General features: G+C 39.4%; 1 protein-coding gene across 5 annotated transcripts in view; it reads left to right on the forward strand.

The window, feature by feature from the left end:
• Positions 1-1,095: 1,095 nt before the first annotated feature.
• Positions 1,096-15,127, forward strand: part of tprb (translocated promoter region b, nuclear basket protein) — a 35,235-nt gene continuing 21,203 nt past the window's right edge. For 4 of the 5 annotated variants that reach the window (XM_077533212.1, XM_077533213.1, XM_077533214.1 and 1 more), the window contains exons 1-28: positions 1,096-1,262; positions 1,528-1,632; positions 1,722-1,795; positions 1,876-1,972; positions 2,134-2,237; positions 2,347-2,511; positions 2,594-2,686; positions 3,834-3,914; positions 4,016-4,103; positions 4,219-4,359; positions 4,536-4,639; positions 4,898-5,095; positions 5,737-5,844; positions 5,940-6,166; positions 7,437-7,600; positions 7,746-7,888; positions 8,544-8,692; positions 10,160-10,322; positions 10,398-10,532; positions 10,609-10,749; positions 11,345-11,510; positions 11,712-11,878; positions 12,033-12,185; positions 12,305-12,421; positions 12,562-12,765; positions 12,861-13,048; positions 13,875-14,022; positions 14,192-14,329. In XM_077533212.1, the coding sequence (XP_077389338.1) occupies positions 1,112-1,262; positions 1,528-1,632; positions 1,722-1,795; positions 1,876-1,972; positions 2,134-2,237; positions 2,347-2,511; positions 2,594-2,686; positions 3,834-3,914; positions 4,016-4,103; positions 4,219-4,359; positions 4,536-4,639; positions 4,898-5,095; positions 5,737-5,844; positions 5,940-6,166; positions 7,437-7,600; positions 7,746-7,888; positions 8,544-8,692; positions 10,160-10,322; positions 10,398-10,532; positions 10,609-10,749; positions 11,345-11,510; positions 11,712-11,878; positions 12,033-12,185; positions 12,305-12,421; positions 12,562-12,765; positions 12,861-13,048; positions 13,875-14,022; positions 14,192-14,329 (3,912 nt within the window). In that variant the 5' untranslated portion in view covers positions 1,096-1,111. The remainder of the gene's footprint in view (positions 1,263-1,527; positions 1,633-1,721; positions 1,796-1,875; positions 1,973-2,133; positions 2,238-2,346; positions 2,512-2,593; positions 2,687-3,833; positions 3,915-4,015; positions 4,104-4,218; positions 4,360-4,535; positions 4,640-4,897; positions 5,096-5,736; positions 5,845-5,939; positions 6,167-7,436; positions 7,601-7,745; positions 7,889-8,543; positions 8,693-10,159; positions 10,323-10,397; positions 10,533-10,608; positions 10,750-11,344; positions 11,511-11,711; positions 11,879-12,032; positions 12,186-12,304; positions 12,422-12,561; positions 12,766-12,860; positions 13,049-13,874; positions 14,023-14,191; positions 14,330-15,127) is intronic. The other variant, XM_077533215.1, reaches the window with a different exon arrangement.

Below are 15,127 nucleotides of genomic sequence, written 5' to 3' on the forward strand. Positions count from 1 at the left end.
TTTTAAAGCGTCCCAGGATTTGGGACGAGACGGGATTTTTTTATTTTTTTTGCATTGGGATTGGGATGGGAAATGAGTTGAAATCTACTCATGTGCTACCCTCTAGTGGACACACTCACATCGTTTGAGAGTCTAAACAAGCGCTACCACTTTCACAATTTTGGAACCTCATTTTATGTATTTGGCGACTTTTTTGTACATCCATCCATTTTCTTGACTGCTTATTCCTCACAAGGGTCGCGGGGGGTGCTGGCGCCTATCTCAGCTGGCTCTGGGCAGTAGGCGGGGGACACCCTGGATTGGTTGCCAGCCAATCGGAGGGCACACAGAGACGAACAACCATCCACGCACACAAGCACACCTAGGGACAATTCGGAGCGCCCAATTAACCTGCCATGCATGTCTTTGGAATGTGGGAGGAGACTGGAGTACCGGGAGAAGACCCACGCGGGCACGGGGAGAACATGCACATTCCACCCAGGAAGGCTGGAGCCTGGACTCGAACCGGAGTCCTCAGAACTGGGAGGCGTAAGTGCCAACCACTCGTGCACCGTGCCGCCCTTTTTTTATACAGTATTTCATTATTTCAATTTTTTAAATCAAATTTCCAAGACACTTATTTTCACTAAACTAGTCTATGGAGCATTTAGAATGATATCTACTGTTGTGTTTGTTTGTTTGTTTGTTTGTTTGTTTGTTTGTTTGTTATGTTTTTGTTTTTTTTGTTTTTTTTACTGTTTGCCATTTACAGTTTGTTTTTTTTTGGTCTAGTGTCATTTGTAAAGTTACTACATCTAGATTTTTTTAAATGTATTTTTCCCCTTGAAACATACCGCTGCACTGTACATACAACACCATCTGTACAATTCTACTACCATCTGCTGGTGAATCAGCATCTATCTTCTAATGAAAACGGCAACCCTCACAGAGAACCCAAAATTAATGTAATGGGCTTCTGATAATTGTGTGGGTTTTTGTTTTTGTTTTGTTTTTTGTTTTTGTTTTTTATTGTAATTCAATTTCAAGAATTTGTCATTTGCGCGTAAAGAAACGTCTCCCATAATGCACCAGTTAGGTTTATGTTGACGCCTGCGCGTTTCGCTCTCGAAAAATGGCGGCACTCTTGCTGCAAGACTTTGATAGTTCCGAGCTGTCTGAATTGTCAAAAGAGACATTTAACAAACTCGAGAAGATCCTGTCGGATCAGCATTATGAAATCGACACTCTCAAAGCCCAGCGGGAGCAGTTCAGAGTTGACAGTGGTAAGATATGTGCCATATATTCACGAGCTAGTAGTGCTAAAATCTTCGGCATTGCTCACCATGCACGCAGTTGATAAACAGATCAATAACCCCGGTACACAATTCTCTTTTAATTCCACTTAAATCTAGCTCATGCGGTTTTCTACAGTGCAGTTTATTTAGTAACCAATTACCAGTCGCCATATCGCATGTTGTTTTAGTTAAGCTACTTTGCATAGTTAGCAATAACGTAAACAAGTGTTTTCGATTCCCTCTTATCTCCCAGAGCAACATTTCTTCGACAAGGTGAAACAGCTGGCTCAGTGTCAGGAAGACTTACTGAGAGAGACACGAGAGCACAGTAAACTTAAAGAGGAGTTGGAGAAAATTGGTAACAGTGAACTATGCAATCTCAATTTATCATGTCCCTTGACGCTAGTTTATGCTAACCATGTATGTTGTTTTTGACTTATTGCGTAGCGGATGAGCTCAAAACTGTAAGTGAGAAGAACCAGCAGTATGAAAATGCTCAAGAGAAGTCACTTTCAGAGCAGGTAATTAATTTAGTAGGTGAACTATTTGGATTTTGAAGATAACCAAGTAATTGAGATTGTCTCATTCACTTCCCCTTTAGACTCTGCTTTCAAATGCCAAGCAAGAACTGGAGGCACAAAAGCTTGAACTTGTGCGGACACTTGAGAGGAGAAACTTGGAATTGGAACATTTAAATGGTACGGGCGCCTTAATCCATCCATCTTTTCTAACCTTATTAGAGTCTCACAGGTAAAATGGAAACTTCCCAGGCTGGGTGCTGTTCAACTTTAATTTTTCCTCTAGTGTATTGCCAACATATAAACATGCAACCCCCCCACTCTCACAATTGTCCCTCTAGATGACTTGAGGCTAATGAATGATAAATTGGTGGAGGTCAGTGCCTCCAAAATGTCTCAGCAACTGAGGTTAGAGGAACTTGAAGCAGCAGAAGTCAACATCAAAGTAAGTTATTGTATATTTGCTTCATATTTGTTATTCTGCCACAAAAAAATTGTATAATTTGGTGTGCATACACTAAACTAACATGATTTGTGATGGTTTGCCATTTCAGTACAAGGAGAAGCGTATGGAACAAGAAAAAAAGCTGCTGCATGAACAAACATCTTGGCTGAATGTGGAGTTGAAGGCCAAGAGTGAAGAACTTTTGAGCCTTTCCCGACAGAAGGGTAAAGAAATCCTGGATCTGAAATGCAGCCTGCAGAATAAAATAGATGAGGTATGTTTCTTTCCTTCATTGATATACTAACCGTAATAACTTCATATCCATTTAATGAATTTATGGTCTGTGTATTTTGTAGTTGAACAGAGTCCAGGAACAAGTGGCCAGTCTGAAAACATTGAATGAAAACCACCAAAAACAGAAAGATGACCTAATCCACAAACTGAAAGAAGTATGTGCAACCTACTTGATGTAATTCAAGGAAATGACCAAACTCGAACTATAGGTTGTTTTTTTGTTTTGTTTGTTTTGTTTGTTTTTTTGAGAAATTTATTTTACAATGAATGAGACCAAGTACAGTAGAGCTTGCAATCGCACCCAAAATTCCCGTTCCCTAATCAGGTGTGTTCTGAAATACGCTCGCACTGCTGATTCACTGATTTACTCCGACTGTTTGAAAACTTGGTGCGTTGTTCAAATGTGCCGTTTGGTCATTCATAATGCCCCCAAAAAGGAGTGCCGGAGCCCAGTTCATTCAAGCAGCTACTGATTACTTTATAACATAGGCTGCATTCGGAAATTGGTGGGAGGGAAGTGCGCTCTGCCTCCTCAAACACACACACTGTCAGTGATGCTAAAGTGAATTTCCAAACGTACCCCGGCAGTAAACGTTGAAAGTTGCAAAATGTGCAAAAGGAAGCTGAAATAGGCTACACCACAGACAAAAAAGTGGGTGTCCAGTGTCCAGCATGATGATAGGAAGAAGATTGGTTGATTGAAGGCCATAGTCACCATTGATGACATTGGTGAATTTCTGGGGAAAAGCCAGGGAAGTGCTGAAGAATCGTTAACTAATTTCACTCACTCATTTCAGTCATTTTAGAAAATTTCAAAATTTTCAATACCCACACAATATTATTTTCAATAATTAAACTGAATCTACCAAATTACAGAATAGACTCTCTACTTTCTGCATTGTACCATTCTTTTATAATTGACAGTAGAAAAATGTAGGTAAGGTTGCACAAAATGCAGCCATTGGTCCCATGGACTCTCAAACTGTGTTTATTTCATATAAAAATGGGCAATGATATCATCTACTTGTGGATGGGCATCAGTAAAGTTGTTTCCAAGTTTGACATTTACAGTGGAGCATAATCAGATTCTCCCCCATCTATCCCCATTCAAAAAAAATATAATTGACAAGTATATTTGTAAAAGGCAGTGAATGTTAATAAGCTAGGTTTTGTGCTAAAATGCGTGTTAAGGAGGCCCATTTTGAAGCTTGTTTGGAACTTCTTGGGTGCTGAATCTTTTTTCAAGTGGAATTTAGAGTCAGACGAGTACAGAATTAATTTTACGATGTTTGTTCATTTAAGGCCAAGGAGCAGCAGACCACTATAGAGGAAAAGTTCCGAAATGAGCTGAATGCTAACGTTAAGCTCTCCAATTTATACAAGGTATGTTGTGTGAGAGCGTATTCCAACAAGACCTCAATGTTTGCGTTTTGATTGATTCAAATAGAAGTGTAGTAGATGCAAATGAGTTATTGTGGCTACAGGGAGCAGCAGCTGATTCTGATGCCAAAGGAGAAGAGCTGAGTCGAGCTGTACAGGAGTTGCATAAACTGCTGCAAGAGGCAGGGGAAGGTATGAGGCTGCAACTCAATGATTTCACATTTGTTCACAAAGGAAGATTATTGATACTTTGTCTTTGAGTACCTTATAAACGCCCTTGGTCTTCTGTTTTCTCCCTTTGCTACAGCCAACAAAGCTCTCGAAGAGAATTTGCAAGTGGCCAATGCTGCTAAGGACAAGGCTGTTTCCGAGCTAAAGGAGAGGATCCGCATGCTTGAGAAGGAACTGGACAATGCCAATCAGCTCCTTTCTAACTTGAAATTAAGAGGTAGTTTGCGTTCTGTTGTACCTTTGGTTGTGTAATGGTTTTTAGGCCTTGATAGTAAACCAGCTTACATTTTATTAACCATCAGTGACCTAACAAAAACAGACCTGTCCTAAAATTTATTTTTCTTTTCTTATTCATTCATTGTATTTCTTGTTTTCCCCATTTTGTGTGTCCAGGTCCAGTTGGCACCACATCTGCACTCACTGAGGCGCACATGTCATCGGTGTCTCCGACAGCCGCTGCTGTGGCAAAGATTAAACCTGGAATGAAGCTCACTGAGGTGTGTGTCATGAAATCTCAATTCTCAAATTAATATTATTGGCACTAATGGTGCTTGCGTGATTTTACTGTTGAAGGATTGAAGAAGCACGCGATTTAGGGACTCTGATAAACAATGCAGTGCTAAAGCTTATGTTTTTCCTAACTGGTGCTACCATTGGATACGTTCATTAAGTGTTTCAGAATTTACATTTGAATTTTTTTTTGTTCTCACTGTGGGGTATTTTGACTTGTCTTCTGACAGTTGTGTTTTTTGTAGTTATATACTGCCTATCTAGAAAGCCAGGAGCAGCTGCAGTTGGAGCGTCTGGAGAACAAGCGGATCAACAAGTATCTCGATGACATAGTGCAAGAAGTGGAGGCAAAGGCTCCCATTCTTAAACGGCAACAGGATGAGCATGAGCGCATGCAGAAATCCGTGGCCAGTCTTTCAGCCAAGCTCGAGAAGGCTGTCAAGGTAAGTGGTCTTTTGTATGGTCCAGTGCTCCCCAAGTGCAGATGTGAAAAGTTTACTTTAATCGAGAGGTGCTTTAGTTTTTATACATGTGCTTGAAATTCAAAGTGTTCTATCTGACCATAAAGTCGGCTAGCAAATAAGTCTCTATCTGGCATTCAAGACTTAGTTCAACTGATTGACTGCTGACCTGTATTATGATTTTTTTTTTTCTCTCTCTCTCTCTCTCTTCTACACTGTGGTAAAATCAACAACGATCAAGTTATTTCTATAGATGTAACTCTTTTATCAGCTTTATGAGCTCTGCCAAGCAGGCAAGGACTACTTTGACAAATGGCTTATTTTCCTTGTCTTTTTCTACTGCAATGTGCCATCTCTTTCTCAATTAGGTGCAATATGTAAAATGTTTAAAATACCATAGCAAGCTGTGATGTGTTGTTAAATAGCTTAAAGTTATCTTGAGCGGTGCTTGAATTTGCGCTTAAATGAGGCATATTTTAGATTTTTATTATTCCCCTTTTATTTGTATGTGTAAATTTGCCTGGAAGGTTTTACAACACTGTACCATCCTACTTTTTCAGTTGTAGTAGCATTTTAACCAATGTAAGCAGCTTTCAATGTTTGCTCATGCGTGTGTGTTGCAGGAAGTGCACCGCCTGCAGAATGAGACTGACGAAGCCAATAAGCGTTGCTCTGTTGCCGAAAGGGACAGTAAAAGGTGTGAAATGCAGATTGCAGATATGACTCAGCAGGTAGGTTCTTCTGATTCGAACAATATTGCCCTGTATTGTAGAATCAGGATGATGTGAACTTTTTTTTTTTTTTCCCCCCCTCCAACCTCCCCAAGGTGCGCGTGCTCCTTATTGAGCTTGAGCAGGCCCGAGGAAACCACGTGTTAATTGATGAGCAGTTGAGCTCTACAGATGTCAGCAGTACCTCAGAAGTGATTAGTCGGCACCTGGTGACCTTCCGGAGTGTGGAAGAGCTACAGAAGCAGAACCAGCGTCTTCTGGTGGCCCTCAGAGATCTTAGTGATGCCCAAGAGAAAGAAGAGTTGGAAACCTCTGGGTACAAGTATGCTAATTATATTTATTTGTTCTGTGTGTAATATTCAGTGGAAACTCAATTTTTTCAGCAGTTATCACATAGGATTCCACTTTTCCTTAATTTTTGCCATTGTTGTGAAAATGGGTCAACCACCGCTTGCCTTCTACAGCTGGGTCCTGCAGGTGGTCGTCGCTGAGTCCAGTGACTCGGGCTCCCATCGCTTGTCACCTTCTGCTTTGCTTTTGCAAGCTTTTACTAGGTTTTTTTTTTTTTTATTAGGTTCTCCAGCTAGCCGCTCTTGTTAGCCACTCCAGTCTATGGCTTAAAGATTCAGACCAATTCCCGCTTGCCACTCTTGTGAGCTGCTCCAGGCTGAATCCGGCTAGCTGGGCTTCACACTGGCTGCCAAGTCGCTGTCGCTCGCCGAGATGCTTGTTCGCTCACACAAAATAAGAATAGCTGGCAGGCTTGCATAGTGTGGTCTCTGAACCACTGCCGTGTGTGTGCTTCGAAATGCATGCACTTTGCTCCATTCTATGACATAGCAACGTCTAAAGATCACTTATTACACACTACTTTTACACTGCATGTCTAAGTGTCGAATTTTAACTTAGTTCCTCTATGCAATTTTTGCCTCACTGTCAAAATGTATTTTTCAAGTAACCAATAGCCAACATTTATGTGACCCCTATTTACTCAATCAATGAAACAACCCACATGTGCAGCTGTTCATTAAGGGTGTCACGATTTCGATTTTTTATCGAAATCGATCGAAATTACGTCACGATTTCGAGCATCGAAATAGAAGAGAGGACACACGATTCGATGACACCCCTACTGTTCATAATGAAAGGTAAACAACTTATTACAAAACAATACCGGGCTTTAACAACACAGAAGAAAACGAGTGAATAATAGTAAAAAGATTTACATTATACATTAGTTGGTACATTTAGTTGGCCTGCTCTTCCTCACATTGTTTTCAACTTGGGTCACCTCAGCATTGCTCCACTGGCCACTGTTTGCAATTTCAATACCCCTCATTCATGGACCTCAGCGTATGATATTTCTATCATATTTAATAGGTGATGCTTTCTGAAGTGATGTTTAGTGATTTCATGCATTCCAAACCCTCCGTCCCCAGACCCAAACACCTCTTTATGCTGCTGTATCTGCAGACATGTCTGAATTGTACCACTTGATAGCAAAACAAAATGGAATTGTCACTTGAACAATGTAATGTAAATCCAGATTGTGTGATATGAAGAATTGGATTAATCAGGTTGGGCTGTCACAGGCTCAATGAGGTGGAGCGCAGTTTGGAGACCACTCTGGCCGAGGTGGAGTCTCTGAGGGAGCAACGCAGCCAGCAAGTAAAGATGACAGAGTCCATCATGAGGCAAAGGGACATGTACCGTGTGCTGTTGGCACAGGCAACGGGTGTCAGCTTCCCTCAGCAAGGTACCACTTGACAATGCAGATCATCAACATTTTATTTGTAAAAAAATGCTACATGTTAAATATGATCTTCCACGCAAAGAAAATGCATTCAAATCTAACGAAATGTTAAGGGTTCTGTATATTATAGCTCAATTTTCTGTTTAAGGTACATCACCAGAGGAGCTTACTCTCACGTCCACTCCCCGGCGTTCACCTGCAGCCACTCCCACCACCGCGACACCCACTGCGCTCGTCTCCATGGCAACTGACTCTGCTGAAGCATTGGAGGCCAAGGCAGCCTTGCGACAGGTATGTCAATGTTGCCATTGTATTTTTTTATACACAGAGCTGGGTGGAGGTGGTGTTGAGATTTGGGCTGGCAGTGTGCATAAGAACCTCACAATTTGTTTTGTTTAGGTTGTGATTGAATTAGATTTTAATTCTGAAGGTTGCATTGATTTGATTTAAATTTAAATACTTAGTGATTCAATAACAAGTAAAAATACACAAGTTGGAGTACATTTGGACAATTTTGAAAACTGTAACCCCTCCATTTGTGGCAAACAACTTTATTTATTTATTTATTTTTATTTATTTATTTATTTATTTTTTAGTATTAAAACTTCTGAAAATAAGAATTTGCATGTAACCCATTGATGCATATGGGGTACAAAAGTACAAAACAAAAACAAGGAATTTGTGTGTAACAATGACAACGTATTAAGTGCATGTAAACTTAAGTATTTCCTCTTGAAAACTGTAGTTTTTTTTGTTTTTTGTTTTTTTAATGACACAATAAATGCAAAATAATTGAAATGAGTGAAATCCATCCAAACACGGCACAATTTGGTTTCATCACAGAAACTGTGCTCAAATTTGCTGATTATTGTGCTGATCTATATAGGCTGCTGACCATAATACTCCTGAGCTATATTCATAGATAAACTTTTTCTTGCGTATGCAGTTGCAGGAGGTGTTTTCCTCATATAAAAAGGAACGGACAGAGAGTGACAAAGCACTGACCGAGCAGAATGACAAACTCCTGGAACAACTTTCAGACCTCCGCTCCCAGAATGCTAAAACAGCAACACAGTTGGAGTTTGCATCAAAGAGGTCTGTTCCATCTTCAAAAGCAGGACCATTTACTGGGCTGTATCTTTGAATTACATGTTGAACCTCTAAGGGAGAACCAAACCATTATTTGATTCTCGTAACTGGCTGAATGTCATCATGTACAATTGACAATTGTTTGAAAGCTGTTTGAACTTATGAGCAGAAGTGTAAATGTACAAAAGCTAAACGTCTCTTAATGACACAAAAATGCTATGAATCATCACTGAAATTCACATGCACATCTCTATTCAGGTCAACTTCAACCTTTGAAAATATCAAAACAATTTCTGCAGTATTTTGGATATTTATGAGTTAACACTATATAACCGGCGAATGCTAGAGCCCTCTGTTATGACAGACACGTTTCTCAAATTCCCAGTTATGTCGTCTTAGTGGCTTTACAATTTGAATTAGGGCTGGGCAATAAATCGAATTAATTCGATACATCGGCATTTTAAAAAATCGGATTTTTGAAAATTTGCTAAATCGTGAAATCGAATTTTGTCTTCTGGATGATGTCATTTTCAGTCGACAGCAAGTTGCAAAATGTGTTTTTAAAAGGTAATAATTGTACGTGAAAAATAATGAAAGTATCAAATTAATTATAGACAAAATATTAACTTTTTATTACTATAATGGGATAAATAAGTGAAGTTTCCCTTTAATTAATCGGCAAGGAATATCTAAAGTCAAATACCACAAAATATCAAGTTAAGGGTACTATATTTTTTGTCCAAGACAATTTAATTCATTTGTTTTAAAGAACAATTGAACCACAAAAATGAAGAAATTATTTTTTCAGAACATTATTATTATATTTATTGGCACTTAGCCAATTTCAAGTTATTTCAGTAACAACATTGTGCAACATTGTCAACGTGTTTGTAGTGTTTTGAAACTGTGAAATTGTGCTCTATTTGAGGTTCAATTGTGTTAAAAAAAAAAAAAACAGGTTGACCAGGCACTCCTGAAAACAGAAATTGTTTGTTGACATTGTTCTTATGTTCTGTTACATCCAAATGCTTTTATGTGATGTAATTTTGCCTTAAAACTGATCTAGAATCAGTATACGTTACTGGTGTCTGAACATTTAGCACAGGAATTATTTTTTAATAAATGAAACCTTTAAGTAAACGTTAGTTGGATTTATTAGGTTAAAATCGTAATCGTCCTGAATGACTGCAAAAAATCGAGATTTTATTTTTTGGCCATATCGCCCAGCCCTAATTTGAATTTGACATACCGGTAAAGCTTAGTCATTTAATGTTAATTCTGATCACTTAATTTTTAATTAACTTAATCCAAAAGAATCTCAAAGTGCTCATTGACAACAAAACTTAAAGGCTTTGTGAATGTTTGACATGAGCCAAATTATAACATGTTTTTCCCAAGCTTATATTATGCTGAAGTTGAATTTTTGCGTTTTTGATTCGTTAGGAGTAAAAAGCTTTCTTTGAACAATGACAGGTATGAAATGCTGCAGGACAATGTTGAGGGATACAGGAAAGAGATTGCTTCCCTCAGAGAGAAGGAGCAGAAATTGGCCTCTGCCACACAGAAGCATGAGCAAACCATCAACACATTAAATGAGGATCTAAAAGAGGCACAGGAAAAACTTTCAATGGCAGAGGTATTCTCTAAGATAAATTGCTGCTATGGACATTGAAAATGGAAATAATTTAACTGCAGTCCTCTTCCTTCTTAGGGTCTTTCTGAGGGTCTACGTAAAGAGAGAGACATGTTGAAACTGGTTGAGTCTCGGTTGAGTCAAGAGAAGGATATGATCCTTAGCCAACAACAGAGTCAGAATGTTTTGATGACCAACCTTCAGGCTATTCAGGTGATTGTTTTTCCCCTCACTGAAATGTTCACAAAACTCTTAAGTTTCCAACGTGAAATATTGTTTTTTTTTATAGGCTACACTAGAGCGTTCAGATGCTGATACACGTCAGCGTCTTAACGGCCAGATAGAGAAGCAAGAGCGAGAGATCTCTCAGCTACAGAAGAGGTTGGAGAATGAGGTGGAGCAGCGCTATTTGCTGAGTAGAAACCAAGAAGTAGGAAATCAATTTATTTGACCTATTTGCTGTTGGCCACCACACATTTTTTGTTTACATGAAAGGCACGGTCTTCCGTTTTTACTCAGGAAAATGTACGATTATAAATACAGGATTTATACACATGAACTCCTTCTCACTCTACACCTCTGGGCTTCTGTTAATGTGTGGCGGGGATTTTTTCCTAAACCCCCACCCCCCAGCCTGTATTTTGCCATTTTGTGTTTGTTTTGTCAACAGCAGGACGTTTCTGTGGACAGACAGTTGCTTACCCCTCCAGCCAATTGCAGAGCGGGGGGTGGCAGGGGGCATGTCGCAGACGGGCCCGGGCGTATTTGTCGGCTGCATGACGTCACTCCCGCGGCAACTTGACAACACGCGCAGGGTTTTTTTTTCTCACTCACTCATTCACGCAAGCTTACATGTGTGAGTGAGAGTGAAAAAAAAATCTAATTAAACTAAACTCTTGTGAATTGAAATTGAATCGATTCAGGAAACTTGAATCGATACCTAGCCGTAGACTCCACAGTTATAAAACACTGAATTGAGGGCAGAAAAACAATATCCATAAAATAATTCTCGTTCCTCTGCTAAGATCCAAGTGATGGAAGTAAAGCGGCAACTGGAGACGCAAGTGACTTTACACCAGAAGACAAAAGATCTGCTGAATGCTGCCGAGGTGGAACTCGACTCCCTCAGGGTACAGCAAGGTAGCAGTGAACGTCACATCCTGGGCTCCCCCACCACGCCCAAAACTAGAGGTTGGAATAAAGAAACATGAACACATACTGATTATTTCTGTTACTATTACAAATCCAAGGAAATTGTTGATTTGCAATGTTCATCTGTCCCATTTATGTGCCAAATATTCCCTTGTTGTTGGTTGTAGTCATCCATGTTGATACCAGATTCACATAAGAGTGAATGTTTGAACAATTTTATTAAATTCTTCCTTTTCTCAGTCTTGCAAGTTTCAAATCAAGAACGGGAGGATCTTCAGGCTCGCTTGCTGCAGGCTGAAACACGAGCAGAGCAGCTGGCAGACAACCTTAAAGCAGCCACTTCCAGCATGGAGCAGTACCGAGCCATGGCTCAGAGTCTGGAGGAATCCCTGAACAAAGAGAAACAGGTGAAGTACACTTAAAATAAAGTCATGCACCCTTCATGTTGTTATACATAATTGCAGACTTTTGTCTCAGATAAAAATGACGCAAACTTGGTGTGCTGTTTTTCTTTTTAAAACATATTAAGTTTCGTTTTTGGATCATATTTGTAATGTGCAGGTAATGGAGCAAGCTCATGCCTCCATCGAAACTCATGTGAAGGAGGCTGAGGAGCAACATCGCAGGCTTGAGGAGAAGCTTCTGGAAGCCGAGAAAGAGAAACGTAATATGGAAGAACAAAATATGAATGCTATGCTCTCCTTGAATGAGCAGGTAATCAATTTTCCTTTTAAACTCTTCTAAATTGCACATTTTTAATGTATCTGCCCCAAAAAGGGTTTTTAATTAAAAAAATAAAAATAAAAATCTCTTCATCCCAACCTTGCTATCAGATGGATACGCTCAAAAGGAACCTGAGCAGCGCCCAGGCGGAACACCAGATGGCACTACAGCGCTTGTCAGCTGCTGAGTCCCAACAGCTGCAAGCTTTACAAGACTGCCAAGAACAGGTAAATAGCCACCATGTTTATTTGCCTGCGGATGTGTTTTTTTTGTTTGTTTTTTTCCCCCATGTTATAATCCCTTCAACGTAATATATATATATATTTTTTTATACAATCTGAATGTAGTTTTCTATCAAATATTTAAGGCTAAACTGGCAGCCGAAGCACAAGACAAGTATGAGCAGGAGATGATGTTGCATGCTGCAGATGTGAAGGCAATGCAAAATGCCAAGGCTCAGGCCCTGCAAGCAGTTGAGCTCAGACATCAGCTCGAGGAAAGAGCTCAAAGTGCCAATGCTGAGCTAATGGAGGCCAAGATCTCTTGGGGGGAGCAGGAGAAGATCCTCAAGGTTGTTTTTTGGACAATTTCATAGGTTATATTGGATTACAAGTGAGTCCTATTAAATGTCTTTCCGTTCATTCATTCCATTCTGTAATCTCACAGGAGGAGATGTCCAAAATAGAAAGCCGCTTTGATGAGTTGCAGAGGCAGAACGTTCTCTTGCATGAACAGATTCAGGCAATGAGTAGCAAGATGGCTGAGAATTTGCAGCGTGCTGCCAGTGAGAATCCACTTAACATCTCCCTGTCTGAAGAAGGCAAATCACAAGAACAAGTCCTTGAGATTCTAAGGTAGCATGTTTTCACAGGAAAAAAAAATGTTTGCACTACAAAATAAGTTAGGTCAGTCCTTTTGAATTTTCATGAAGTTAAATTTGGTGTCATTGTTCAAGTGGAGGGCTGTCACTATCAATTATTTTTAGAATCTATTGTAATTTCATTAAATTTGATCAAATCTAATTTTCTATTAGATTGTATTACTATGTATGTATTATTTTTTTTACTGATTGTTTATGATCCAGTTATTGTTTTTCGGTATTGTTTAAAGATTAAAAAGAATAACTAAGCAACAATTGAGCAATATCGCACGGGAGGGCTTAATGTTGTACTCTTTATTTTTTAACCTGATTCAGTTACTGGTTTGGTCATTGTTCCAAAGTAAAAGTAGATTTTAGCAAATGTCTTATTTTGATTAAAACAAAAGATAATATGTCTGCTTTCATGAGCGACTATAGAAATTAGAGTAATTTTGAGAGGCTGAAATACCAGGATTTGGCAATTTTAAGTTAAACATTGGCTCTAAACAATAATCATGATTACTCTATTAAAATGATTGTCGATTCATTTAATAATCAATTACTTGTCGATTAATTTTGACACTTCTAGTCAGGTGTTTGCTAAAGTTAGTCAAAACAAAATAGTACTTATTTAACTATTGAACAAAATACTGTACCCCGAGTGGCAACTTTTTCTACATGCGTGTCTGAGCCTGTTGAAAATTGCTTTTAAAAAGTACATGTGATTAAATGTTTGATTCAGGCAACATAAGCGGATTTGAATAATCCGAAAATGTAAAGGCACTATACAATTACGTTTTACCAATATGTGTGTGTCATAGGTTTGTGCGTCGAGAAAAGGAGATTGCAGAGTCTCGTTTTGAGTTTGCTCAAGGGGAGACTTTGCGTTACCGTCTAAGGGTTGAACATCTGGAACAAGAGCTAAAAGAGGTTCAGGACAGCTTGAGTGCTGCTCGAGGGAGGATGCAGGTAGGTAGCCAAAGTTGGGTTACATTTGATCAAACTATTATTGAATGAGTGTGTCCTAACCTGTGAAAATATAGAACATTTTGTCACATGCTCTTTGAATTTTATGAAGTTAATTAATGAAAACCATATTCTGATTAACTTAAAAATATTAAATGCTCTTGTGCGTCAGGTAACGGCGAAGACCTTGGCGCACCATGATGAGCTGATGAAGAAGACAGAAACTATGAGCATCTTAATGGAGACAAACAAGATACTGCGAGAGGAAAAGGATAAATTGGAGAAAGAACTGCAGCAAACACAAGCTAAGGTAAATTGTGTTGTGTGTGTGTATTAACTGTAATTTCTCAAGAATAACACGCCCTCAAATATTATACGACCGTACTCGTCTTGTGCTCAGTCTTTTTTTTTTCTTTTTTTTTTTGTGCACAGTTTTTTTTCCCAGTTGTTTACACCTTCCGTGCACCAAAACGGGATAATTGCCGTCTCAACGATGATTCTTGGTGAACAGCGAAAATTGTTATTAGCCCCATTTTCCATTTCAGGACGTTGAGTGTATAGGGGGTGGGTAGGGACTTACACAGACACCGACCTCTCAGCCGGCCTGCTCATGGCTGTCTCTCCACTGCGGAATACGACGCAGTTTTGCGACATCATGACTTTTGATCGACACGTCATCGCCGTGCAATTGTTACACAAGCATGGCACAAAAATCAGAACAACGAAGAAAAATTAAAATGTGAGACGGTTGCCATTTTATGTACATGGATGAATGGTTTGAATGAGAGGAGATGGCGTCTAGATGATGAATTCGAAAAGGACGACTAGCGACTTCACGAGTTTCGATCGACGGTTTCTCCCGTGACGTCACCCAAGCACGCTGCGAAAAATCAGAACAATTAGGAAAGAGGAAAACAGACGGTTGCTTTTTATTTTTGCTTACTTGGCGTGGATGGATGGTTTGAGTGCGACGAGATGGCGTCTCGATGAAGAATTTGAGACGGCTAACAGACCACTAGAGTGGAAAGAAAATAGGCAAAGGATTATTAGGATAATTATTTTGGTGGAAGAGCCTTTAGCCAAGAATGCATCATCGTCGCACATGAAA

This window comes from Festucalex cinctus, chromosome 10 (assembly GCF_051991245.1).
Source record: "Festucalex cinctus isolate MCC-2025b chromosome 10, RoL_Fcin_1.0, whole genome shotgun sequence".
Classification (NCBI taxonomy): domain Eukaryota; kingdom Metazoa; phylum Chordata; class Actinopteri; order Syngnathiformes; family Syngnathidae; genus Festucalex; species Festucalex cinctus.